Source organism: Euprymna scolopes, chromosome 22 (assembly GCF_053919585.1).
Source record: "Euprymna scolopes isolate OS-2025 chromosome 22, ASM5391958v1, whole genome shotgun sequence".
NCBI lineage: Eukaryota > Metazoa > Mollusca > Cephalopoda > Sepiida > Sepiolidae > Euprymna > Euprymna scolopes.
In genome coordinates, this window is record NC_136503.1 from 113,741,805 (window position 1) to 113,760,231 (window position 18,427).

Here is an 18,427-nt window from a genome sequence, read left to right on the forward strand (position 1 = left end):
TTAGTATAATTTTTTGTTTCAAATATTTTTTATATTTTTACAAATTTATGCCAACCACTTTTTTAAATTAATCTTTATCCTCCGATTAAAAGTGCTTTTCTTTGAGAGTCTATTGGTTAAGGTTTTTTTTTTTTAAATTTATTATAATTCCTTCTTTGAATTTTTGATGAATCACTAATTATTGTAATTTATTCAATATTTATTTTTCATCAGCAATGCTTCCTATATATATATATATATATATATATATATATATATATATGAGAGAGTTAAGATAAAGAGTAAAGTTACATAGGAACTTTATTACATCATCAAGTCAATAAGGATTACTTCTTTAGACTATAGCAGTTTGAAGCTAAATGCTTCTTGTCAGAAGAGAAGAAAAAGCCAGCATTAGACAAAAGTAAAGGTAAAAGACAACATCGACTTTGAAAACATTCAGATTGGAATTGGAAAAAATTATTTTATGGGGAGAGATATAATAAAGGTAAAAGAAAGAGACAGAAAACAAATGATAAATGATGTAGAAAACAATATATAAGAAAATGAAATACTAGGAAAATATTTTTTTAATTTATAAAAATATTTAAAAAACTTTTAAATTTAAAAAACCTACAATAAGATTCTGATAAAAAAAATTTAAATTACAAAATCTAAATAAAGCAGGAGAATAAGATAGAAAAAAAAAAAGTAAATCAAGTAAAGTTCTCAAAAGGTAGTCCATCAGTAATTAGGTGTACTTCAGGAGATATATATATATATATAGATATATATATATATAGATATATATATATAGATAGATAGATATATATGTGTGTCATCCACATTTTTAATTGGTGGGGTAGCAGACACACTGGAAGTTAGGAAGTATGTTATCTGATTATAACCTCAAATTTATTAAAATGAAAAATTACTCACTTTTCCATCATGACAAAGTTTTCATCAAAAATCTCCAAGCCTCTTGGTCCAACACCAATCTGGATATTTTGCCCATCACAATTCTTTGCTTCATGGAAAACCATTCCATACTGCGGCAACTCTGAGACAACCTGAAGCATTTTGTAGTCGGCACTGCTGCGCTTCATGCCCGCTAACGTTCTATGTTCAGTTGCAATTTCTTTGGCAAGTGCAGCTGGAGTTTCAGTGAGGTTTTGCACTAGACACGTATAAAGATCGGCTCCTTTACCCTCAGACCCTAGCAAGTCGGACGGATTTGATGCATCTCCAGTTTCAGATTGCATAATTAGGGCAGAAATCGTAATAAGAGTCTCTTGGTCTGGCACATGCAATCTTCGGTGAATTATGTCCTGTTTGAGTTGGAGACAAAACTGATGTCTGCAATTGAAGAAAAGAATTTTTTAAAAATATTTGAAACAATGGAATATACTCTGATGAACTCCTTGCACTTGTACCCCCTCAACATACATACCCCTGATAAACCCATTTAGCATTACAATCCCATCTCTTATTTACAGAGATCTCTAGATGTCGAAGAGCTATTTAATAGCTACTTCTTTCAGATTGCAAGACTTTGGAATTCCCTTCCTGCTTATCTGACTACTAACATGCGAAAGTTTAAATGTAATGTGAATAGATATCTTGCTCGTCTCCTCACATAGTACCCAGTAGACACGGTCATCATTTGGCAAATGGTATCTTTTATTTACTCAATTTTTATGGTATCTTGTTTATTAAATTTATAGGTGAAAGTACAGAATATTTAAAAATCTACCTTCTCCTCAAATTAAGAATAGCTTTCTAAATAAGGTTACAATTTCAGCACTGTCTGTAAACTGCACAAGTGCTTTTATTTCAATGAAATCACTATAGGATGACCGTTTTCGATTATAATCACGTTTCTGTCTTTAATTATTAACGGTTTCCTAGCGTTTCAAACATTGGTTATTGTTTTTAGTAAAATAAAAAAAATGGTTGACAAATTCTGGCAGTTTATGTAAAATATTCCGATTTTCATCTAGATTGTTATTTTAACTTCAGTCCCAACATTTTATTAATTCCATGCATTTTATTTTTATTCTCATGAGACTGACTTATTTAAAAAATTATTAAAGAAAATTATATATCAAAAAAGATTAAAAAAAAAAAACAAAAAAACTATAAAAACGTTTTGGCTGATGTAATCTCGACCTTCTTCAGATGCATCTTTTCAAACATAGAAATCTTTATGTTGAACTAAACCTTTTACTTATTCCATGGAGTTAGATTGTTCTTGTTTTATTAGTCACTAGCAGGAACTGTTAACCAGCGTTGTCCGGTAGAAGCATGCTTCCTCGTAAAAAAATAAACTATGGTTGTTATTCGTGGCCAATCCCCAACGTCCTAATGGTAAAAAATGTTTCGGAGTAGACACCCCTAACCTCTTCATGTTAAGAATGTTGTATGGAATAGACACGACCAACTTAGCTATGGTAAGAATGGCTTTCGGAATAGACATCCAAATTTATGAGTGAGTATTTCAAAGTATTTGCCCCAAGTTCAACCTTGATTCATGTCAGCATACACACCCGCAAAGACTAAAAAATAAAAAAGTGGGGGTGGTTGGCAGTGCTGTGCAGAAAGAAGTACACTTTATCACGCGTGTGTAGAACAGTGAATTACAGTGCATAATTCGTGTCATATCGTGAAAACTACTTGTCTCCACCAAAGTTAAAATAGATCGTCTTATTCAGCAGAATCTAAAACCTATGGAAGTCGTCAGTTTAAAGGAAATGGTGTAGTTGGTGCTAAGGTAAAAAAAAAAAAAGTTAATGTCTGAGCAGTGTGAAAAATGGTTCTTGAAAAGAGAACTAAACAAAAAAAATATATTAAAAAACAAAAACTAATATATAACAAATAAGTATATTCGTAGGCAATGTAATAAAGGGGAATTTGTACTTTAGCGGCGTAAATTATTTGACATACAAGTAAAAAAAAAAAAAAAAAAAATTGGCGTAAATGCAGTCAAATACAAACTGAATGAAAAGTAATGAAAATGATAATTTATGTGGCCGTAATTTGACGTAATTCAGGATTAGAATGTAAAAATCTGTTTTATATAAAAGGAAATAGTTTTTATAATTTTGAAAGTGCAAAATAATTTTTGATTTTTGCTTAATCACCCCAATGTAGGCTCAGTGCCACTTTGATGTACATATTTACTATGCCTCCCCACGGGGAAGAGTTAGACACCAGAGTCGTTTTTTAACGTGGAGAAAAGGTACAAAAATAAAAATTGTCTCAGTCGTGAAGGATTTCTCCTCCACCGAAAGAGAACAAGAAATGGAAGTGCAGCATCTGAAGAACAGATACTACACTTTGATCTTGTCCCGAAGGCCAAGAGGGCTACTACAACTTTCTTTTATTAAGAGAATCGGCGGACGTTTATGAAATTGCCCTCCCCCTCTAAATTCCGCAAGTTACATTTTTTTACATTAATCTCATCGAGTACAAACTTAAGTTTCAGACTAAAAAAAATATAATTGCAGAAAAAAAAAATTGACTGATCAGGGATCATTTTTCAATTATAAGGTTGAGCAAAATATTGTTGCAATATTTTTCTCTGCGATGGTCATAAAGTATGTGTTCAATTTAGTAGAATGTTATAATTGAAAACTGTTCCCCAATAATAAAGTCAGAAGCAATTTTTTTTATCTGAAAGGTAAGTTTGTAATCAATGAGATTAACGTGAATAAAGTGTAAATTGTGGAATTTAGAGTGGGGTGGGGAGGTCAATTTCCTAAACGGCTGCCAGAGATTCGTTCATAGTATCTCATAAGTTTTGATGCTCAATCGAAAGATATTTTTTTATTAAATCAAATCATTAAAAGGAAGAAAGCTGGGACGATTTATTTTTATTTTTTAATGTAGAAAACAAATTGCTTTAGAAACGTTACCACAACATTTAATTTTATAAAGAAAAAAAAAATTAAATAGTTGCTGCAGATTCACCATGTTTTGGATAAATGTTTACATTTAATGCAAGTATCGGTGGTTTGTTGTTTTTCTGTTAATACTCGGTTACAGAGAACAGTTTCTAATCGTTTACGAAGAGATCAGTTCATTTTAGCATCGCATATTTAGGACACCGAAACCAGACATAACAAAAAAAAAGATGCAACCTAAATTTTTTAGTGTAACAATATGTAAATAATTTTAATCCAAATAATGTGAATTGGCATAATTTACGACGCTGAACCACTGAAGTCACAATATTTGCAGTAGATGTAAACATCACCTAAGCTAGCTGCGCTTACTTGTTTGGCACTTCTACATGTCAGCAAAAAGAATGTGTGTATTTTAGTTTCAAGAACTGCTGACAGATGTCGCTTGTAAGCCAAAGAACAGGGGTCGATAACTCTTCCTTTTCTAAAAGTGCGTGCAAACTAAAATTATATTTTGATAGAGTTTTATACAAGCTTTCTGTACAAAAACAAAATATTTTTAAATCTGTTTTTTAAATTATATTTTGCTACATTTTATACAACCTTATTATAAAAAAAAAATTCTAAAGAAAATCTATAAATGTTTCATGTTTTTATATTTATGTTATTTTCAGCTATGAATCACTCATTGAAAAGAAATTATATTAATACATTAAAATTATATTTTGATACATTTTTTTATTCAATAAATGTTTTTATATTCATATATTTTTGTGCTAATAATTTTGTTATATATTTTTGCGCTATTGTAAATAGTTGTTTGTATTTGAAGTTCACATAATGGCCACTAAACGTCATTTCTCTTTCGAAGAACAGGGATCTATAACTCGTCTGTTGCTAATATGTCACTATCCTGCAGAAGTGCCACTTCTTTATAGGAAAGTTATGACTATTTTGTTTGTGCTACTCAAAGCTAAATGTTATGGTTAATTTTTTGTAAACAGTAGTCTGTAAAGTAGAGGAAAAGCGACGATACGAAATTATAAATGATTTACAACAATGCATGGTGATTGAGCAGCCATATTGATTAAGAGCTGATGTGTTCGTTTATTGTAGGATTGTGTATAATCCGGAATAATAGAAGGTCATGGTCACAGCCAATGAGACTAGAGGGAACATCAGTGAGGAGAAATCATTTTGTAATAGTGAACTGTAATGGTAGTTGTATGAGTATTTAATCCAGTTAATAAGAGTGTCAAGTCAATATAGTTATAATGGTTATATTTACCTGGTCTTGACTGGGAGAGTGGGAGGACTTTTCAGGTAAAGGGGAAAGTACTAACTACTTCGTCTATAGATCTTGGAAATCGTGATGATGTCGCTCATAGGAAGTAAGATAGGATTTTATTTTAACGAATAAATGTGTCATGTAACCGCATTCAAAAATTACATAAGGTAGTGGGTAAAAGTTTAGACATAATAAATTAGTATGTGGCATCCGTTATTGCAAACCTACCATAATTTGGTCCGGAGGGGAATTTCTGCGATCAAAATATCATATAGAGGATGAAATCGGGGCTGGGGTGGGGTGGTGTGAGGAAAAATAAAAACAATTTTAATGCAGTCATGGCTGAAGGAACAAGAAGAATCTACTTCAGTGGAAAAAAATTTTTCAAATCAAAGTTCCAGAGTTTAAAACAATACACCTGAAGGTTAGAGATTACATCAGCTAAAATTTTGTAAAAATAATAACCATGACGAGAATAGTATTAGATTTCTTCAGACTATCGTTCTTACCTTGAATGTTATTTTCATAACGTTTCGATTGAGGTATGCATTTTTGTTTTTCGTGTTGTCATATGTTGGACACTAGTCATGCAATACTCAAGAGTAAATCAGTTTTTTTCTTTTTTTGTTTGTGCAAAAAGAAAAATAATTATAGGCTGCTGATTGGATATAACTAAACACATGACTTGTGTGAAATTATTTAACTGATAAACACTTAAACTATTGGTCACATAACACTGAAATAAACAGGAAATAGTAATCTTATACCAAGGATGGTTTATAACAAGTAAAATCTTTGGATGTACAAAAATATGTCAGGAAGTTGAAATGCAAACTGTTTCAACTGGCTGACATTTCTATTAATTTTATGCATATGCAAATTCAATTATAGCTAAAAATGATTTAATTTTTAATCTTTATTTACCTATCGGTTAGCTCAAACAGTAAGGAATGCAGCTAGAGTTCTAAATGTTTTGGTTTCGATTCTAGCTGATGTTGTCCAAGTCTTTTTTTTTTTTTTTAACTTTTGAAATCAGGATTAATATATATAATATTCAATAAAGATTTAACTCTAATGATAAATATGAAATCTGCATGAATTAAAATATATTTAAGCGTATTTTACAAACCAGTATAACAATGATTTCATGCAGACTTATGACTGACACTGGCTGACAATTTCAAAACGATTCAGTGAATTACCAACCGTCATTTTATAGCCAATTCTTGACCGTGTAAAATCTAATTTACGATCTGTATTGAACCGTTATTTAATTGATGGCTGGCGATGGAAAAGTTTAAAATATGGATTGTGTCACTTAATATGAAAAAAATCTCTTCTTACAAATAATTATCTTTATAATTTATATGTAGAGCAAAGATCTTTCAGTTTCAGTTTTTACATAAAACTAGAACTCTGGTTATTTTCTTTTTAGGTCACTATACATTACCAAAAATTCTAATCCAAATTATTTGCAGAAATTTTTTTCTGCTCATATTATTTGGATTCTTTAGACTACTGTTCATATCTTGTGTTATTTTTGGTCGATGTAACCGACAACCTCCTTCATATGTATCTTATCAAACTCAGAAATCTTAAATCTGCACAGAATTTCTAACAGAACCGTTTATTTAATCCACGGGGGTAGCATGCTCTCATTCCCTCAACCATGACCGAGTAGAAGTCCTAAATAATTTACAATTTTATTTTGAGTGTTGGACAAACTAAGAACCTCCAGAAGAGTAACAAGTAAATTTTACTATGCCACAAAGAATCCAAATACAAATTATCAATCCTCATCTCAAAAATGAGAAAACATTTTTTCTATTCTAGGTGATTACATTTCAAATAAAATCCAATTGTAATTGAAAACCATAAGAAAAATATCGTTAAAAATGTTTAATGTATAAATTTATAAAGTAAATTTGTGATTTGTACATACCTAAAAGAAATAACAAAAAAAAAAAAAAAAAATAACAAACAAAAATAAAATAACAAAAAATAAAAACATGACATAACCAGGAATTGAACTTGTAACTTTGGAGTATAAACCAACCACGGCATTGACCAACCGTTAAGATGCCTAGAAATGTAGCTTTTAACTACATTTCTAGGCATCTTAAAAGAAATAACAAATGAAACCACCTCTCAAAGGAGTTTATCAAAAATAGAAATAAACCTGCCCCCCCCTCCTTCAACCCAACAAAAATAAAAACAATGAAAACTGACCGTGTTGCCTCTTGTAACAAGGAGTGTGGCGGCACAAAAAACTTGACCTTCAGCGATAGACTGTAAGGAGATGGGCCTGGCGCTTGTTGATCAATGCGGTTTCGCATGTTCAACCAGAGTTGTTCCCCTTTGCTCCCTCGGTACTCGAGCCCAAAGTAATCAACTTCAATAATTTGAAGACGTTGAAAGACCTTAAAAAGAAAATTAAAAAAAATTGATAAACAAAATAAACAAAAGACAAATTATAAATTTGAGATCATCTTGTAGCATAGTGTAAACAGACGAGAAACGAAAAAAATTAAAAATTGCAAAAAAATAACTTTAACCAAACTCATTAAAATTTCCTACCGACTTTTCACATTTAACGTTCTGCAACTTTTTTTTTTTTTAAATTAGATTTTGTTCAGCTAGCAAAATACCTTTCTGAAACTGTAATAATGTTGAAGGGTTAAAAGCGTTGATATGCCACGGACACAAACTTCAAATTTCAGACAGTGAAAAGAAAGGAAAGGAAAAGACAAGAAAAACAAAAGGAAATAAATATTGATTTGGTTAATAAATTCACTTTTCAAGGATTTATCAAAAATTGGCGGACGTTAAGAATTGAAATAACGGCTATCTGCGCGGCCATGTTAAGCTTCTTCAAAGAGTCTTGACATCTAAGAATATTTGGCTATCTGTTTTTTTATTATTGTCATAACCATGCCACTGACAAGGTTTTTTAAGCAAGTAGTGAGAATTGCTTGTCAAATTGAGGGGGGGGGGCAGGGCAAATATCTTGCTGTAGACAAAATGGAATTGATAACTGAATTACCTGAATCTCTCCTTAGTTAAAGTTCACAAGATAACAAAGGATTGTGTTAAGGAACCATAATTGTGATTTCAGAGACTGACCCTGTCATAATAGCAGAGGGAGATAGAAAATAGGAGGAAAGGAAAGGCATATTGTAAATCCGTTGACCATTCCAGTGTCAGGAAGGCAGATCCTCACCTATTAGAACCTGTAAATATGGCAAGAAGTTAGAATGATAATGTATTATTAAGATTTGTGATTTGAACTATTGCAAGGGAGATAAGTAAATTAAACGGTTAGATCATCAGTTCAATGTTGAATATTATGAGAGGATTGAAAATAAAGAATAAAATGAATAAAATTTGATTACTTATGAGGATGCTTTATGACAAGAATTTATTGATGTTGGATTTGATGATGACCACGTTGTAGACTGCAGGGAAGCAAACCCGTGTTCCACAAACCATAAGTTCTTGGAAAGAAACCGATTATGTTTGAAGGAGAAAGGAAAATTTTTCACGCTTGTGGTAGTTAGATGAGTTTGTGCTGTGAACATTTTGCAAGGAAGAACAAGTGATTGAAGCTCAGTCGAGAATCTTTCATAGAACAATAGTAGAGTAGGAAAAAAATCTAGCAATGTCAGTTCTGTGAGAAAGAGGCCATCATCCACCACTAGATTGTAAAGTCAATTTTCAATTGGGTCAAGGCAGGAAACAGTGTTCTCAGCAGCACTTCTTCAGATGTGGCAACAATACTCCATCATATTGGTGGTTTTGTTTTACAGCATATCAACTATTTTTGAATCCAGTCATTTTGGAAAAAGTTATATTTTTAAATATTTATAAATGGTGTTCGTTTTTTTTTTTGTTTAGGAAATTTTTTTTTTTTTTTTACTTTTCAGAATATGATCGAGTTTTACAAATGGAAAGGGAAAAAATATCCGTGTTTGGGGCATTTTTAGTCAGGAAGCCAGTATCTTTAGACATCCTGATCTGGTAGTATTGTTATATATTGGACCTTATGTTATTAAGTAGAGATTATGTTAACTAGTATTAATTTTGGGAATGTTATAGTAAGTACATGTCAAGACAACCTGGCGATAAATGGAAATAGATCCAGTACATCTAACATGAGTGAGGTGATGAGGAAGTCAAGACAAAACACTACAAGTCAGGTATTGAATGATATTAGAGAAATTACATCATTCAAGAGATAGGACAGAGTTTCTAGTGCAGTTAGTGTCGAGGAAGTGGCCAGACAAGATGTGTCAGGCAATCTATAAATCTAAGTAAATTTCCTCAAGACTGTCCGTTCATTAACCATTTCAAGGTTAAAATTACATAAGGAATTAAGTTTAGCCTCCCCCCTCATGAACGAAATTTCCCTCCCCAATAAAACCTTTGAAATCAAAATAAGTTTCCATTGTTTGATGCATCAGTTTTATTTGTTTACATTAAACAAACACTAGACAATGCAACTGCACACGTATGTAAAGACTTTATTGGTCACTTACTCGCAAAACCCCACAATTGCAGCAAGATCGCCATGGGCATAGAATATGTGCCTATATAAAAGATGGCTTTCCATGTGGTAGGGACATCTCCAGAGAAGATCCTAACTTACCCTATATGTGCTTCCGGGTTGCACTTGCTCAAATTACTGCATTTATATTTACTCTCTATCGCCCCCACAATATCGGGGTTACTATCTTTAAAAGCATAGCTGAGAAAATTGACCACACCCTATCTGCTTATCCTTCAGCTAATATTCATGTCTGTGGAGACTTCAATGTTCACAATGTGGAATGGTTAACTCACTCAAACAAGACCGATGATGAGGGAAGGTTCTGTCATGATTTCTCCATTGCTTATGACCTCACTCAGATTGTTCATGAACCCACCCGTTCCCGATACTGACGGCCAATATGCAAGTCCCCTAGACCTCTTTCTCACAACTTGTTCTGAGCTGTGTTCAACTTCTGTTGTCTCCACTTGGATCTTCCAACCACTCAGTTGTATCAGTTAAGATAAAAATGAAATGTAATAAGTCCCCAGATGTACCTCTCCATCGTACAGTATATCAATACTCTATGGTTGACTGGGATAGCTTCCGCACATTTATATCAGATCTACCTCTGCGTTCCATGTTTAAAAAGGATGTGTCCTCTATAGTATCAGACCTGACAGAATGGTTAATTGTAGGTATAGACCGTTTCATACCCTCAAAAAAATTCCAGCAAAAATCTAACAGCCAGCTGTGGTTCTCTCCGGAATATGCTGCTGCCATTGCGCATAGAAATCACTTTTTCCATTGCTTCCAACGTAATAGATGTACTGAGACTAAAGCCGCTTTCAGAACTGCCAGCAACCACTGTAAAAAAGTAATAACGGACGCAAGAGAGTTGTATGCTCAGTCCGTCAAGTCCAAAGTAGCTGAGCAGTGGCTTGGTTCCCACCAGTTTTGGCAAATAGCAAACAGAATCCTGAACAGAAGCGTGTGCTCTATCCGAACTCTCATAAATGGACCTGAGGTAATCTCGTCAGCATCAGACAAAGCCACACTCTTTGCCAAGAACTCTGCAGCTAATTCTAACCTTTGCGACCAAGGCTGCCAACCTCAAATATTTCCTCCTGCATCAGAAAACATGCTATGTGATACACAAATATCTGTATGTGATGTTGCCAAGCTAATCAAAAACCTTGATTCCAGTAAAGCAACCGGCCCTGACAGTATTCCAATTATGATACTCAAAAAACTTCAACCAGAACTTGCACCCATCCTTACAAAACTTTTTAAATGTTGTCTTAAGGAGAATTGCTTCCCGTCACGCTGGAAAATCTCATCAGTATGCCCCGTATTTAAGAATTTAAGGTGATCACTCATCTCCCTCTCAGTACATGCCAATAAGTCTCCTGTGCGTCATGAGTAAGTTGCTGGAATCTGTGTTGAATAGAGAAGTAATCAACCATCTCAACAAAAATAACCCTAGTGACACGCAATATGGTTTCCGTTCTGCTAGATCTACAGCAGGTGTGCTTACATTTATATCTCATAGGATTAGCAAATCTCTCGACGGTGGCTACATTTCTAGGGCAATTGCTCTTGACATATCAAAGGCCTTTGATAGAGTATGGCATAAAGGTTTACTTCACAAGATCTCCAGCTACGGTATACCTGGAAATGTCTTCTCAATTATCGAATCATTTCTCTGATAGGTTCATAATAGTGGTTGATGGGTAAAAATCAAAAGCTCTTAGTATTAATGCTGGAGTCCCTCAGGGGTCCATCCTGGGCCCAACTCTCTTCCTGATCTATACTAATGATCTTCCAAATCACATCCTTACATCATTCGTAGACATCTATGCTGATGACACTACTATCTATGGTAGCACATCTAAGACCGTAAATGACCAAGTTCTCTCCGATTCTGTCTCCTCTGATCTTGAGCAAGTGGTACAATGAGGCAAGAGGTGACTTGTTACTTTTAATGCATCTAAAACCAAGCTTTTATCTTTACATCATCAATGCTCTGATCCCCATCTGGCATCAATTGAAATGAATGGCTCTCGTCTTGGGAAAGCCTCATGTTTTGACAAGCTTCTGGGCTTGACCTTTACTCCTGATCTTAATCGGAATACATACATTAAAGCCATTGCCAAGGCCGCTGGAAAAATAGTCAGATCCTTCTATCGATCGAGTAGATATCTCACTGCTGATGCAATTCTCTATCTATATAAGAGCCAGGTATGTCCAAGGATGGAGTCCTGTTGCCACATCTGGGCAGGAGCTGCTAGAAAGGACTTATCCTGCCTTGATAGGGTTCAAAATAGACTTCGTAGACTTGTGGGGAATGTCATTTTCTCTTTCCTGCAACCTCTTTCTCACAGAAGAGATGTTGCGAGTTTGCTTTATCGTTATTTTCATGGCAAATGCTCGGCTGAGCTCCATTCTATGGTCCCCCCTCGCCAAACTTTCACAAGAAACATCCCTCTAGCAGAAAACACTATCACTAATTTCCCCCACTCTTTATCTGTGCCTAAACCTAAACGTAGATTCCATGAACAAAGCTTCTTTCTTAGAACTGCACGCCTATGGAATTGTCTTCTGTTTTTCTGCTTTCCAGCTGACTACAATATGGTTGTCTTAAAGTCTAACGTAAACAAGTTTTTGATGAGCCGTTCCATATAAGTTAACAAATTTATCGAATCTCCATTACTAACGGTTACTATATTGTCCAATTTCTACTGTACACTCTTTAACCCTTATCCTAGAGTGGCTTCTTGGCCTTGATAAGTGGTGATGCCTATGTAAAAAAAAAAAAAGTATGCATTTGTTGTAAAAAGACGTGTTTTCCTTTATTTAATGTTTTGTTTGTGTATGATAATGTTACAGTCTGACGATGCCCTAACAGGTATTATGACTCCAGGCCATAGAAACTTGAGAGCAATGGTAATGAGCAACTTCAGACTCCCCTCACATGGGGCCTCACCACCAGCTGCCTTGTCATACCTAGAACCAATTCTCAATCTTAAAATGCATCTGACTCGTACAAGTAAAAAATAGCGTCAGAGTCAAGCACTTTCTGAAAAAGGTGCACGGTAGGATGCTATGCATGACAATAGGAACAAAATGGGGGAGGAAGGAGAGCAGCATATTGATTCCATATTGTTAATATTCCACCACTACTTCCACCCTCGCAACAAAAATGTGAATTTCATCAGACAAAAACTAGCACGATTTTCTCCATCTGACTTTTTAACCTAGATTAGATGAGATTAACCACACGAGGGGAGGATTAGGATAAAGAGGCAGATTATTTAATAATGGCTTTGCTTATCTTAGACATTTGGCAGCCAACTTTTGGCAAAGAGACAGAGCTTAATTATCTCAAAGCGAGGGAGATGGCCTGTGTGGTGCTGGGGAGTTAAGAGTCGTGTCAGTTCATGTTTAAAATAAAGAAATAGAAACCTTGGATGATTGCAAATTCTCATAAAATTATAAATTGCATCAAATTCAAACCAACGATTATTTACACTGATTTTTTTAACCAATTCATTTAGGGTGAAAACATTACATACTTACAGGCCATGCCAAAATTAGTATAAATTACAAAACATTTATCAGAAGATGATATGCTAGAAGTATTAAAAAAAAAAAAATTGAAAAAAAATAAGCCACAATTACATTCCCAGATATGTTTAAAGATGGCGAACCCTTAAATTAAGTCAAGGGTTATCTCCCTTGTTTCATATAATTAGTCACACAAATCTTCCATTTTAAAACAGAAAACTTGATAATTTGCTAAATTCTATATTTACTTGTAATTTTTTTTTTCTACTGGATCACCAATGTAAGTAATCAAACCTTTTAGAGGCAACTTTGTCCGGCGATCAGCACGTCATATGTTTAAAAATTAATTTTTTGTATGTCAGTCACGTTCATTCTTAAAAATCATCGGTAATGCTCAAGTTTGAAAACACATTTTTCTCTATTCTATCCTTATTTTCATGACAAAGAGGCTCGAATGAGCTTAAATCTTTAGTTCTCTCCTGCAAAACAGAAATATAGCTTCTTGCTACAACCACCGTAGGAAACTTTTCTCTCTTACCCTTGCACCTAAAAGTCCTTTAATAAACAGCTTTCCTTTAAAAGAAAAAAAACATCCCATCTGTGGAACAATACCACAGAGCTGCTTTCCAGTCGACTACAACAGGGTTGTTGTTTTTTTATTGTATTTTTTAAGTCAAATTTTAATACCTATTGCGCCATGCATCTAATATAAAAATTCTGCCCATCTCACAATCATTCCCAATCCTCTGATAATATTGTTCATCATCCAACTGATCATCTCATTAATCTTTATTCTTGAGTTGATTTTCGTCTTGATAAGTGGTGATTCATGAGTATAAAAAAGTTTGTCATGTTTGAAAACGCATTTTCATTAGTAAATATACAGATAGAATGAATACACTTTTAAAAAAAAATTTTTAGATGCATTTAATTAGATGCTTACCCATAACTCCTTCCTCCCAAGTAAAAAACAAAAATAAACAAAACTCAGTATAATATTTATACTCATGACAAAGAAAATTGTGTTCCAAAAATCATATCAATTGATTAAGTAGTCTTATTTTTATAAAGAATATCATTTTTAAACAAATTTGAGTTTTTCTTATGCTCCCCTCTCTCCATGTTAAGAATGGCTTTCTAAAATCTCGCTTCAGAGTTATCTTCCTTATTTCTTCAGACTATTTTCAAAGTCACGTGACTATAGCTTATAGATTAGACATAATTTAACTTATTCAAAAATAAAACTACTTGATCAATTTATGTGATTTTTGGTATACAACATTTTATTTCCTTCGGAGTACATATATCAAAGATTTTAATTTTTTTTTTTTCATGATGGAAATTCTAGACAAGCACCGAGTAGCTTTCTAAAATCTTGCAAAAGTTTGAATTATTTTGAATTATTCCCCTCGACTTACAAAATGGTGTGGAGAGATCGTCATTCCACCATAAAATTTCATTTTTTTTTTTTTTTTTTTTTTTTTTTTTTTTTTACATGGAGTTCACCACTTATCAAGGCCCAAGGGCCACTCGTGGGTAAAGGTTATTGTGTGTACAGTAATCAATGGGATAGTGTAGTAATAGTATTGGAGAATTGATAAAGTGTCATTACTTAAGGGGGCGGTTCATCATTTGTGTTGGATTTGAAGACATCCAGGTTGAAGTTGGGAGGGAAATAGGCAAGCGGTACAGAGTTCCACAGGCGTGCAGTTCTAAGAAAGAAGCTTTGTTCATAGAATCTACGTTTTGATTTAGGCACAGATAAGGAGTGGGGGAAATTATTGACGGTGGTTTCAGCTAGTCTGGTGTTTTTTGAAAAAGATTGGCGAGGGGGGACCAGAGAATGGAGCTCAGACAAGCACTTGCCATGGAAATAACGATAGTACAAAGATAGGCTCGCTACGTCTCTTCTGTGGAAAAGAGGTTGCAGGGAAGAGAAGAGGGCATCCCCCACCAAGCCACGAAGTCTATGATTAATTGATGTGATATTTTTTGTACGATATTTTCTTTCTGCAACACGGGTACATACATTATAAAAATTGTTTAGTTTTGGTAACCGTTTTTCAAGGGGGGGGTATGGACTTGCACCTTTAATCTATATATCTATAATAGTGAAATTGCGTGTGTGTACATTTCCCTACCATATTACTCTGTCAATTTTCAGCCTACAGACTCGAAATTTGATATATGGGATATTAAAATTTGGAAAAATCTAATTGCTTTTCAGTCAGAAATTTGGCTGCCAAGGGGTCAAAGCCCAACGATTTGACCTTTAAAATCTACCAAATTCCTCCGCCAATTTTGGGTCTAAGCACTTGAAATTTTAGATGTAGGTTCCTTGGACATGGATCAAACTTTTTAACTTGATTTGAGCCCAAAACAAATGTTATGGGGTCAAAATTAGGGTCAAAGTTTTAAAAAATTTGGCCTCTCGCTAATTTTTGGTCTAAACATTTGAAATTTTACACAAAGGGTATTCAGACATAGGACAAGCTTTTTAATTGGTTTTTAGTAAAACATTTGGCTACCAAGGGGTCAAAATTCAAAAGACCAATCAAGATAGACACGTAGAGTGAATCAATGTGACAGACAACGTTTGGAGTTTCTTTTTCATTGCTGCATTGACAGCATTACAGGACAGTATCCGTTTTCAGCAAATAGGTGTTGCACCTGTATTTAAGAATACATTTCTTTCCTTTATTGTTGTGATGAATGTGATGTTAGTTAACGTGGGGTGAAAAGATAAAGTGCGATTTCGCGGCAATTTCACACCATCTTCAGTCGATGGGATTCACAAAAACTTGGAGCTTATGTCCAACATGAACTTTTGCTGTTAAAATTCTTTGATTTTCTTAAAGAAAACGGCGAGAACTTATGCAACAACCTAATAATTATAAGGTTTTGTATCTCCGTTCTAAGCAAGTTAACACTTTTTTGCAGAAAGAAAAACCAAATATTTTAAAGATCCGTCTATTCAAGCTACACCCTAATCAATAAATGTGATATTTCTAACTTAAGCATAACTGATAGACCGAGCAAATACGAGATACGCATGGAAAAAATGGTATGGAAAAATTAGAAATAAAAATGCAAGCGTATAAGGTGGAAATGAAAAAAAAAAGACTGGAACTATAAATTTGCCGGACACTCCATGGCAGAAAAATATCACTCATTTCTCGGAATGTTTTCAAGTTGAAATATCCTGATAGGAAGAAAAATAGGAAAAGAGAACACAAGAATATTTGTATTATTCTGACTAAAATCCTCATATTGGTTATTTTCACAACATGTCGTCTGAGGTAACTTCGGGTTGTTTTCAGATGTATCTTGATATATAGAATTTCGAACTGAACTTTTTAATTTATGAAGAATTGAATACAACATAGAAGCAATAATTACAAATAATAGATTAGAACACGTTTAATATATAAAGGATGAAGGATTGTTAACTTAAAGAGATTCTTTATGATACTTTAATTGAATTTCACAAAATATCAAGAAAACAATTGAAATTTGTTTGGAAAAGAAAAAGAACATGAAATGGAATTTATTAGTGAAAAATAACATCTTTTAAATAATTACTATTTTCAACTTCACAAATTCATACCATTTCCAAAACATTATCCATGACAGATTGCAGGATCACTTGATTATAATTTAATTCACTAACTTCATTCCTGATGTTATTTAATTCCTGCTGTTGATACAAGCTTTTTCTTTGAGATCCCCCCCCCCCCGAAAAAGTCATAGCTAGTCAAGTCTGGGGAACATTAAGATCATTTGACATTACCAACTTGTGATTTTTTTTCTTTTTTGCAAATAAATATCCATCGTCTTCATATTAAAATTCCACTAAGATATCATAAACAACAAATAATTTATATCCACAAGTGCTTGTTGTGCCTTTTAAAGATTCATCAGTGTGACTGAGCCCACAACTGCATGGATTAAATGCTTACACCCTGGGGCTGATAGTCTAACACCTATATTCACCCGCCCATCTAACCAACTATGCAAATGAAAAGTGCTTTTAATCAGTACTGTTCAATTATTTGTAAGAAGATTCAACCAAGGGAGGAAACCATAGCATTACTGCTTTAAGCGAATCAATTATTTCTAGAATTCAGAATAGAATATTGAAGAAAGCAATGGAATCATCGGATTCATAAGACATGTATAATAATTATTATTATTATTATTATTATCATTATTATTACTAGCGAGTCATGAGTAATTTCTATGAAACGAGCTTCTTTACATTACATTACTACAAGACTGCTTCCTTTACAACTAATGTCAACAGATTCCTATTCAAACTTGTTTTGACAATCATTTCACTTCATTAACCCTTTATCCTCGAGTAGTATTTGGCCTTAAGTGACGACTACTTTAGATGAAAAAAAAAAAAAAAAAATCATGCATGTACTAAACATTTCCTTAAAAAAATTCCCACCTTTTCCCAACATACATTTGGGGGTGGGGATAAGATGAAGGTGGGCGAGGGAATGTCCATGCACACACGCCAAAATGAAAGTACTGGAATAAAGCTGCCAAGACCCATTTTATTTATTTTTGGCCAATTGAAGAGTTGGCCATGCAACCAAACTTGACTCTCTGCCCAGTCTTCCCCTTTTGTTTACCTTTGCGTTTTCTATCGCTTAAGACGAGTGCCAATAGTTTAAAGCCAACTTCTGTAGATTTAAATGACTCAGCCAGGGACAAAAGCAGAGAAAATTACGAACAAACATTTGCAGGCAGAAAGACAAACAAAGAAAAGTAAAAAGCAACAGCACATGTGACCGATTTATTGACTTTATAAATTGGTCAAAAACAATTTGCTGATTAAAAAATTGACAGGACCATAGTAACACATTAAAGAAAACCGGGTGTTGCCGACGTTTAATAACATCCCATTCATCACAACAATAAAGGAAAGAAATGTATTCTTAAATACAGGTACAACACCTATTTGCCGAAAACTGATACTGTCTTGTAATACTGTCATGTGTCGATGAAAAAGGGACTCCTAACGCTGATCCTCAGCGATTTTCTTTTCGACCTGATCTACTCCAATCTCTTGGGGAGCTGCCAACTGCCCTAAACTGGAAATTGTCCTTAACTATCGCAAACTCAAGGCAGTCCGTAAATTGTCCCTAACTATTGTAA

General features: G+C 33.8%; 1 protein-coding gene across 1 annotated transcript in view; it reads right to left on the minus strand.

The window, feature by feature from the left end:
* LOC145243665 (E3 ubiquitin-protein ligase MYLIP-like) overlaps positions 1-18,427 on the minus strand; it is a 124,122-nt gene that overhangs the window by 19,388 nt on the left and 86,307 nt on the right. The window contains exons 2-3 of the mRNA XM_080106713.1: positions 7,399-7,589; positions 919-1,335 (exon numbers count right to left, since the gene is read on the minus strand). Coding sequence (XP_079962839.1) covers positions 919-1,335; positions 7,399-7,589 — 608 coding nt within the window. The remainder of the gene's footprint in view (positions 1-918; positions 1,336-7,398; positions 7,590-18,427) is intronic.